The following is a 10,710-nucleotide window of genomic DNA, read 5'->3' as shown; positions in this document are numbered from 1 at the left end:
ATCCTACCCTAAAGTTTTTCCTCTGATTACTTGTCATCTTGGGATGTCTGATTTGGCATCAGTTCACAAAAAACACTTGCATATAATCAACCTGGAGTCCTTATTAAATTAGAATTCATTATGACCCAGGCCAGAAACAAATGGTTTGCTTGTAGTGGAAAAAAGCGGGAATGTGAATTTAATAGTACTTGAAATAGTCTTATTTTCAGAATAAATGTCTAAAGCAATAGAACAGCACTTTCTATATCCATCTCAGTTCCAGATTTCCTTACCTATCTTGCTGCCTCAGATTTGGAACAATTCTAACCCAAGCCTAAGTGAAATCTATAGCATCAGAAATACATGTATTTAGGAGCATTTGAGCTCTTCCCTGGCATGTGTCAACAGTTTTGGCTCGAATTTGTAAAAGTAAACATTTAGGACTATTACATGATATAAAACTGTTCTTCAAGGGGGTGGTGGTGATAGGCTTTTCTATTTCCCGTCAACTGTCAGTTTCTGCTCTGGGCACAGTAAGCCTCCTGCACTTGCAGAAAACGGCAATACAGGGAAGGACATTAATTTGCAAATAATTCTAATGGAAAAAAGAATTGACTTGTGGAAAGGAAAGTGAAATAAACTAGTATCCTTTTTTGTTCCCCAATTCTCAGCTATGAGTTGCTGTATAAAGTGTATAATATCACATTTACCTGAAAACTTTTTGCCTCATTGTTTTCTTCTATGGATAAGTTTGCAAAATCCATTTCAGCAATACTGATGTCACTGGTGCTTACTAACGTAAGTTCTGGTTCTTCCATTATACCATGGCCAGACTCTGTCTCCTGTGCAGTAAAATTAAAAAGAAAACCATATCCAAACATAATTAATACCTTAAGAAAAAAAGAAAACCATGTCCAAAAGTAATGGCTTTAAACATTCAATATGTGAAAATGTACATTCTGGAGGAAGAACCACAACATGGCAGTGCACCCCTACTTTTAAGAAATACTGGAGAGATGTCCTGACCGGTTTGGCTCAGTGGATAGAGTGTCGGCCTGCAGACTGAAGGGTCCCGGGTTGGATTCCAGTCAAGGGCATGTACCTTGGTTGTGGGCACATCCCCAGTAGGGGGTGTGCAGGAGGCAGCTGATCAATGTTTCTAACTCTATCCCTCTCCCTTTGTAAAAAATCAATAAAATATATTTTTTTAAAAATTGAAATGTGATAATTGTTTGAAAATATCTTCTGCAAGGATTACACACCCACAGGATCACAGGGCTAGGCCGATGAGTACAGGTTAATGGGGAACCAGAGGGTATAGCCCAGCCGTGGGCAAACTACGGCCCGCGGGCCGGATCTGGCCCGTTTGAAATGAATAAAACTTAAAAAAAAAAAAAAAAGACCGTACCCTTTTATGTAATGATGTTTACTTTGAATTTATATTCACACAAACACTCCATCCATGCTTTTGTTCCGGCCCTCAGGTCCAGTTTAAGAACCCATTGTGGCCCTCGAGTCAAAAAGTTTGCCCACACCTGGTATATCCTGTCTAAAGGGAGTAGCGCTAATGGGTTGAAGCCAAATGTAGGCCCCTGCTGTCAGATTAATTTAAGAGAAATACCATCCTTTAAACACCGAACAAGAATTTAAAAAGAAAATCCAAAAGCCAAATCATGTCTGTGGTCTAGATGTTGACAAGCAATACTAAAGTCAGGTGATGTAATGCAGCAATTTTCAACTGGTGTACTGCGGCTATTTAGTCAGGCACTGACCTTTTTTCCCTTACAGATAAATAAAAAAAGACAGCCAATGCACAACCAGCCATCTGGTGTGAATGAATCTAAATCATACCATTTTTTAAATCAGATCCACAAAAAGTAATTTTTTTGGTGTGCCTTAGAATTTTAGTAATTATCTTATGTGTGCCATGAGATGCAAAAAGGTTGAAAAAAATCACTGGATTAACTCAATGCAGTGCAATGGGGTCGAACACAAAGTGCTGAAGCATGGGGCTGGCCACCATTCCTCAGTGAAGCTGAGAAGGGATATGTGAATTGGAAGAAAAATCTAGTAAAATTCAAAGATCTCCAAACTTGGAGATTTCTGATGATTACAAAATTGGTTATCACAGGTATATTAACAAGTAGCTTTGTTGTTTCTCTTGAAATTTGTTCCAAAAGTCCCCCTGGGTTTGGATTTTATGCTGTTTAAATTTTTTTGTTGAATACTATTTTGCCCTTTTCTGCCTGTGACTGAATTAAAATTATTTTCTGTTTTCATATTTTAATTGCTGGTTTGGAAACTTTTATTTTCACTCTTAATAATTACTCTTAAATTATAACATGCATACACACACACACACACACACACACACATACAATGGCCAGATTATTATGACCACCCCATCAGTACTTCATTGACACTTCCAAAAATATTGAATATTGAAAACTTCCTAAGCAAATACTCTCAAGGTTTTATTATTATTATTTGCATAACTAATTCACTTCATTGTACTAATGGGGTGGTCATAATAATCTGGCCACTCAGTATATAATGTTTGTGTGTACATTTTTGGCCAGTATCTTAACTAAACAAAATAAAAACACAAATATTAGTTTTAAAAAAATATTGGAAAAGCATTCTAAATGCTATTTATACGATGCAGACTTCACTTACCCAGACTGGAATAGAGCTCTGTTGTAGAAATGATCCAGAAGTGGAAAACAACTCTGATTGTGATGGCTGAGATAGGTTTGGTATGATTTTTGGAGTTTCTGCTTTAATAGAATTCTCAAAATACTTTTCATTCTGAATAGTAGGTGGAATCTGAACTGAAGTTCCCATCTCCTCTGTTCTTACACATAATTGTGAATCAATTTCCTGTACATCTGGATTTACACTTAAAACTCCACAGGTTTCATTTTTATCCTCTTCAGTGAGTCCTTGACTGTGTAACACTTTAACAGCCCCTCTTTCTGATAGTTCTTCAAAGCCCAGTCCTTCTTTTTGGCCTTCTAATTGGTCTTTCACTGAGCACTCACTAGAGGTAGAACCACATGGAGTGCTATGTGGTATATTTAATTGATGAAATACATTAGCCTCAGCAGATGAACTGAAGACTGAACTTTTCAAATTTCCTACAGAGAGCTGGAAATGGACATTTTCCCCCTTATTTTGTAATATTTCAGTCGGTTCAGAGGAGGAGTACTGATTTTCCATGCCTTGGGAAGAATCTCTTGCTTCAATGCTAAAAATACTTGGTAGATCAGCATGCTGGCTCCCCTCCTGTGAAGAAAATTCTGGCAGAAGCTGTTGAAAAGATTGTTCGGATCCTGCAGTAAGAAGTTTAAAAGATCAGTTAATCATCATCATGTTATAAAACTTGGGTAGAGATATAGTCCCTAATACTTTGCATAAATTGCAAAGGTTAGTTCCTATAATTTTAGGAAAGTTGATATAAATAAACATGAATAGAAAGCTAAAGGATGGTCACAGTGACTTTCAAATAACTCTACTGCTCACACCACCATGTATTTTCTCCTATTTTAATATTTTTAAAAAAGATGACTTCGACACGAGATTTTCCCTCATAAAAGAACAAAATATTAATTTTGTTATAACAGGTAAAATGTGCAAGTGTATCTCATGTATTTATGTGTACATAAAACTTGTGCAAAAAGTTTTAGAAGGGTAAGATGGCTGTCTCAGAGAAACCAAGATGGCGGCATAGGTAAACACCGGAAATTGCTGCCTCGCACAACCACTTCAAAACTACAACTAAAAGACAACGGACATCATCCAGAACCACAGGAAGGCTGGCTGAGCGGAAATTCTACAACTAGTAGGAAAGAGAAAAGCACACTGAGATTCAGAGGAGGTGTGGAAGTAAAGTGCATAGGTACGGAGGCGCACGTGGAAAGGGCTGGCAACTGAGGACGCGGTTGTCTTTTTCAATCGGAGGGAGACACACGCTCCCACTCTGAACTCTAGTTCCGGGTGAGTCTCTGGGGACCCAGACTCATACGGGGAGAAACTGGACTGTCTGGCAGTGGGCGGAACTCGAGGGCAGCTTTCTCAGAGGTGCTTGCAGCGATTACCGTGGGACACTGAGACCCCCCGGGGCCTCTTAGCGCAGGTCTGAGGATCAGCCATAGTTGTTTGCTCCGTCCTGTTGATTCCCTGAGATCCCGCCCCACCCAAGCTGCAAGCAGAGGTTTTTGCATATGAATGGGCTGGCCCTTTGAGATCTAAAACGCTTAGGCTTTTATATATATAAATAACTTTTTTAAAGTCTCACAGTAGGAGACCAAGATGGCGGCATAGGTAAACACCGGAGACTGCTGCCGCAAACAACCACTTCAAAAATACAACTAAAAGATGGAACGGACATCACCCAGAACCACAGGAAGGCTGGCTGAGGAGAGACTCTTCAACTAGAAGGAAAAATAACAGCACACCGAGGCTCAGAGGAGGCGCAGTGTGGAAAATACTCAGGTGCGGAGGTGCGCGCGCAAAGTGGGCTGGTGGCTGAGAGCGCGGTTGTCGTTTTCGGTCAGGGGGGAGTCTCAGACTCTGAGCTCCAGATACGGGTGAATCGCTGGGGACTCGGACTCAAACGGGAGAAGCGGGAGTGTCTGGCATCAGTTGGAAGGCAGCTTTCCCTCCGAGGTTTGCAGCGGTTCCTGGGGTTCTGAGAAGCAGAGCCTCTGGGAACGGGACTGAGAGGGGCTATAACCGCTCCCTCCGCCCGCCCTGCCCTGTTGATCCCGCCCCGCCCAAGCCCTGTGCAGAGCCATTTGCTGGATCGCCTCAGGCAAAGGCTAGATTAGCGCCTCTCCAGAGGACAGAAGTTTTCCCACTGCAGACACAGCTGATTCTCACAGCGAATTGGCCTGGAGGTCAATTCCTCCCAGTGATAACTACAACAATCAAGGCTTAACCACAACAAGACTGCGCACAAAGACCACTAGGGGGTGTACCAAGAAAGCGTAAAAAATGCGGAGACAAAGAAACAGGACAAAACTATCAAGGGAGGATATTGAGTTCAGAACCACACTTTTGAGGTCTCTCAAGAGGCTTCTAGAGTCTGTCGATAAACTTGATGAGATGTACAGGAAATCTAATGAGACCCTCGATGGTGTGATAAAGGACCATCTAGAAAGTAAGCATACACTGACTGAAATAAAGAATATTATACAGACTCCCAACAGCAGACCAGAGGAGCGCAAGAATCAAGTCAAAGATTCGAAATGCGAAGAAGCGAGAAACACCCAACCGGAAAAGCAAAATGAAAAAAGAATCCAAAAATACGAAGATAGTGTAAGGAGCCTCTGGGACAGCTTCAAACGTACCAACATCAGAATTATAGGGGTACCAGAAGAAGAGAGAGGGCAAGATATTGAAAACCTATTTGAAGAAATAATGACAGAAAACTTCCCCTACCTGGTGAAAGAAATAGACTTACAAGTCCAGGAAGTGCAGAGAACCCCAAACAAAAGGAATCCAAAGAGGACCACACCAAGACACATCATAATTAAAATGCCAAGAGCAAAAGACAAAGAGAGAATCTTAAAAGCAGCAAGAGAAAGAGACTCAATTACCTACAAGGGAATACCCATACGACTGTCAGCTGATTTCTCAACAGAAACTATGCAGGCCAGAAGGGAGTGGCAAGAAATATTCAAAGTGATGAATAGCAAAAACGTACAACCAAGATTACTTTACCCAGCAAAGCTATCATTCAGAATTGAAGGTCAGATAAAGAGCTTCACAGATAAGAACAAGCTAAAGGGGTTCATCACCACCAAACCAGTATTATATGAAATGCTGAAAGGTATTCTTTAAGAAGAGGAAGAAGAAGAAAAAGGTAAAGATAAAAATTATGAACAACAAGTACATACCTATCAACAAGTGAACCTAAAAATCAAGGGAATAAAAAATCTGATGAACAGAATAAACTGGTGAATATAATAGAATCAGGGCATAGAAAGGGAGTGGACTGACAATTCTTGGGGGGAAAGGGGTATGGGGGGTACAGGAAGAGAGTGGATAAAAGTCGTACACCTATGGATGAGGACAGTGGGGGTGGGGGGTGAGGGCAAAGGGAGGGGTGGGAACCCAGTGGAGGGGAGCTATGGTGGGGAAAAAAGAGGAACAACTGTAATAATCTGAACAATAAAGATTTAATTTTAACAAAAGTTTCAGAAGGATAAGCTGTTGACTAAGTGTTGAGGTGGGGAAGTTGAGCAAGAACTTTTTTATTTTATCAAGTTCACTACTCTGAAAATTGCCAAGTAAGCATACATTACCTCTGTTGTTTAAACAAATACACAAAGAAACAACTTGTCACACTGGGGGCAGAGGTGAGAACAGGAATGGACACAAACCAGGAATTGTTAGGCACAATTTCCAAGAAAAATGGATGCAAACAATCAAAAATATATTGGGTTTTAAACTTTTTGTAGCTGAATCATACATACCCTCAATAATATTTTCTGTGCCAAAACTCAGAGCTGCAGCACAAGTCAGGTTAGGGTCAGGTTGCTGACTCAGGCTTGTGTTAAGAGGAGAAGGCAGGCCCGTCCTCCTCAGGGCTGTAAAAGAAGCTGATCTTTTGGGAGGTACAGCTGCATGGTGGCTTTCACATGAAGCCTCTGGGCTCTGATGGAAAACGACAGGGAAATGCTGATGTGTTGATTATGTATTACAAGTTGAGTCAGTAATCATGTTCCTTTGATATTACTCTTCCTTAACTGCCACTTGACTATCACACTAATAATTTGCTTATTCAAACCCAATTCTTCCATTTTAGTCAATATGAAAAAGACTTTTAAAAAGAGATCATCTAGAAAATAAATTACAAATTAACCAGACTGAGTTTAGAACATGATGAGATCACTTTCTTTTCTATTTTTCAAAAATATGTATTTTATTGATATTAGAGAGAAAAGAAACATCGATGAGAGAGAAGCATCGATTGCTTGCCTCCTGTACACCCCCTACTGGGGACTGAGCCTGCAACTCGGCCATGTGCCCTGATGGGGAATTGAACTGGCCACCTCTCGGTGCATGGGATGATGCTCAGCCAACTGAGCCACACCAGCCAGAGCTGACATCATTTTCTGATAGGCAGGAATTATGTACAGCAGCCCAGGATGTCAGGATGTGGGAGTAGAAAAACCTAGTTTGAGTCTTAACCCCTTTACTAGGTAGGAGAGACTTCAAAATTCGCAAAATTATATTTACCTGAACTGTTTAATTAAGGCTGAATTATAATTCTAATGCAGCTTTTTTCAATCTTGGTTCCACATTAGAGTCACTTTGGGAGCATTAAAAGAAATCCTGATATATGAGTACTCCTAGAGATTCTGATTTAACTGGCCTGGGGTGCAATATGGGCACTGGAATTCTGAAAAGCTTTCCACATGATTCTAATTGGCAACCAAGATTAACAACCACTATTCTGTTCTAAAAGAAGAAAATTTGACCAACTGTTCTTGGCAATTCAGTGAAATGACGCATCCACTTTCACATACCTGGTAAAAGTCTCTGCTCTCTTGAGAAATCCCGGAGGATAATGACGACAAATCAAAATCTGGCTGTGGTTCTAAGGGTTTAAACAGCTGACGATGCAAGCTTGGAAAAATGTATTCCAATTCGGGAAAGTCAAGTTCAGCTGTTGGAATTTTGAGAAAAAAATATGAATTTATTTTTAAAATAAAGTCTAGAAAAGTAGTACTAAGAACATATTTGCAAAACTTATTTTTAGGTAAATCCCATTCAACAAAATTCCATTTTTTTCATTACCAACAGAGGTTTTCAAATTAGGTCCTCTATTACTTATAGTGTATAAAAAATGGGGACACTCTCAGTGATCAAAATCTTTCACAAATATGTCTCCATTTCTGCCAGGCCCAAAGTGTTTTGAGGTTAATTAGGTGTAAGAGGCTATTATGATCACTGCTTTGCTATAAGCTTTGTTATCCTGACATAGCTCATTTCAGGTCAATGATTAAAACAGAAAAGCTGAGTGTTACTATGGGCCAGACATTGTACTTTATGTTCATTATTCCATTTTATCTCCAATACCCCTCTTTTATAGAAGACGAAAGAGTATCTTGCCCATGGTCTCACAGCTAGTAAAATGGTCAAACTAGGAGTCGAATCCACGTCTGCTTGACTTCTGAATTCTTGTTCTCAATACCAACAACACATACTGCCCTCAAGCTGTTACAGCTAACTTTCCAAAGGTTGAGGATGATCTATCTCCTGAGCTTGTTCTTCTGTGAGTCTAACTGGTTCCAAGTCCCTGCTCTTACGAAATGCCCTCAACACTGTCCATGGCATGACTGTGCTGCAGCAGGCCATAAAAACATGGAGCTCAAATAATCACCACCCAAAACTAAAAGGGATAAAAAGCTAAAAGTTACAGTTTATATAAAAGTATTTGTTCAAAATAATTTACCCTGCAAGTCTGTTTTTTCAGTCATCGAATTTGCTTCATTTATGTACTTGTCTATCGTCTGCTGAATGTGTGCTTGACCAGGTATAAATTTTTCTACTGCAGGGGACAGAGGTTTAAGAACATCCCAAGAGTCCTGCCTTTGATAAATAACTTGTGATGGAGGAACTGTAGAACTTAACATAGCTGCTGCTGCTTCTTTGCCAGTGGTAGATCCTTGTTCCCCATGGTCCACATGCTCTGAAAACGACTCTGATAATTGAGATTAATGACAATATTTAATGGCCAGTTACTTATTAGAGACACAGTTTGGTGAGAGGTATAGCAACATTGATAAGGCACCAGAGCAATCAAGAAATATGCTGACACAGCTTCCCACTGAATGGGAAAATGTGAACATTAGTGGATACTTTTCAAAGTACTTTTGGGGATCCACAGAGCATCCTCAAGAATCTGCAAGCCTGTGATTTCCAATAATGTTTAGAATATCATACTATCCAATATTCTATCAGACATAAAAACTTTACTTTTGTAATTAAAAAAAAAAATCCCTCTCAGCACAATGTGAAAAGCAATGCTTGCTCTCACCACTTTACTACAAATGAACTGGTGTTGGTCTTTCAATTTATTTACAGACATTTTGACATTATTACCTGGATCTGTAAAGCTCAAATCTGTGTTTTCATTACTTAAGCTTCCAGTAGAAATAGTTATTGAAGATAATGGCTCATGATAAATCTCTTGTGTTTCAGCCTAAAAATAAAGGGAACATTAGAACACAATGTAGGAAGTAAAAATCTAGAAAAACCCCAAACATCAGCAGTTACCAATTCTGAGCTCAGATCAAGTATAGAAACCTTCATAATTGTGAATTTCAGTAGTCAAACCTTGTCATCATTGCTCAGACCTGACCAGCCTTTCATACATACATGTCCCACCCCCCAATCTCACTCATCCATCAGCAAGTCCTCAGTTATCCACTGTCACCTTTACACACACACACACAAACACACACACACACACACACACACACACACACACACACACGCACTCGCGCACTTGTTGTTTTAAACTACTTTATACTTTTGCTTCTCAGAACTATAGAGATCATGCATCAGGTAGACTGAAAGGTCTTCTGATGCTCAGATTTGGCTATTTTCATCACTGATCCACTTCAGTAGGAGCAGATCTCAGAGAACAGACTCTTTAGTATTTCACAACTTCTGTGAACTAAACAAAAGAGAATATAAAGCCAAACAGCTCTAACAATATAGTGCACACTAAGACATTACCAACCTTATTATCTGGCTTCACAGCTGCACTCAGATATGTAGGTTCTTCTCTGTCCACAGCATAACTTAATACTGCCTGATTCTCAACCACAGCCTCTTTGACCTTGACTGAAATGGGGGCAAGGGGAAGGGAGGAAAGGAGATTTGGATTATGACAAATCAAATTCTTAGCACCAGAGGGCATCATTTCCTGCTTTCCTAAAAAATGTTTTTTCATCTTTTGCTTCGTAGAGTTGCCTTATCTTAGACTAAAAAAACAAACAGGAAAAAAACATTCATTTTATTATTCAAACATTTACTAGTCAGCACAATATACTTTTTACCCCTGGAAAACTGTAGTTGTCATTGTTTTTCTATGAATAAAACCCTTTTGAAGAGAGCCCTGAGCCCTATAACATACCAAGATTACCCAAGAGGAGAGATAAGTGACCAGGATAGCATTTGAATAGTGTTAAGAAGTGAAAAATAAAAATTGAGAAAGGAACAAGATCAGTTATTTAAGACATTGAAGAATTCAATGAACAGGTCCCTGAAATTATTTGGAAGAGAAATAACTGTCATTGGTTTGGAAACGGTTCACTGGGAGTAGGGACCCATTAGGAGGTCCCTAAAAGGGGGATGAAAGCAAAGCCTTAAACCAAGCAATCTTCCATGCTATGAGGAAGGCAACATTTCTTGCTTTCCTTCAGAAGCAAAGCACCATTTCCTGCCTTCCCACAAAAGCAATGGGTACCTTTCGTACCGCTCACGAGCTTTCTCGTGTTTCGCGCGACATGTGTTAAGGACCGCTCACGAGTTTTCTCGTTTTTCATGCGACATCTGTTATGGACCATAGATGTCAACACACTGTCCTGTCCACATCGAATGAAGCGATCTCATTGGTGGAAACCGTGCAGGTCAATCTACGAAAAACTATATCATTGCACGAACCCATAAAGCATTGCAGTTACATTGTATTTTGGTCATTCGAATAGTCTT

The 10,710-nt window shown here is 39.9% G+C and overlaps 1 protein-coding gene across 4 annotated transcripts in view; it reads right to left on the bottom strand.

Annotated features, from left to right (window-relative positions):
• CEP295 (centrosomal protein 295kDa) overlaps positions 1 to 10,710 on the bottom strand; it is a 66,963-nt gene that overhangs the window by 3,295 nt on the left and 52,958 nt on the right. For 3 of the 4 annotated variants that reach the window (XM_005858898.2, XM_014533724.1, XM_014533725.1), the window contains 7 exons: positions 9,737 to 9,840; positions 9,094 to 9,193; positions 8,444 to 8,692; positions 7,515 to 7,654; positions 6,459 to 6,639; positions 2,656 to 3,311; positions 690 to 821 (listed from right to left, as the gene is read on the bottom strand). In XM_005858898.2, coding sequence (XP_005858960.1) covers positions 690 to 821; positions 2,656 to 3,311; positions 6,459 to 6,639; positions 7,515 to 7,654; positions 8,444 to 8,692; positions 9,094 to 9,193; positions 9,737 to 9,840 — 1,562 coding nt within the window. The remainder of the gene's footprint in view (positions 1 to 689; positions 822 to 2,655; positions 3,312 to 6,458; positions 6,640 to 7,514; positions 7,655 to 8,443; positions 8,693 to 9,093; positions 9,194 to 9,736; positions 9,841 to 10,710) is intronic. The other variant, XM_005858899.2, reaches the window with a different exon arrangement.

This window comes from Myotis brandtii, unplaced genomic scaffold, assembly GCF_000412655.1.
Source record: "Myotis brandtii unplaced genomic scaffold, ASM41265v1 scaffold1229, whole genome shotgun sequence".
NCBI lineage: Eukaryota > Metazoa > Chordata > Mammalia > Chiroptera > Vespertilionidae > Myotis > Myotis brandtii.
Note: the sequence above shows the minus strand (reverse complement) of the source record. Positions and strands in the feature narration are given on the sequence as shown.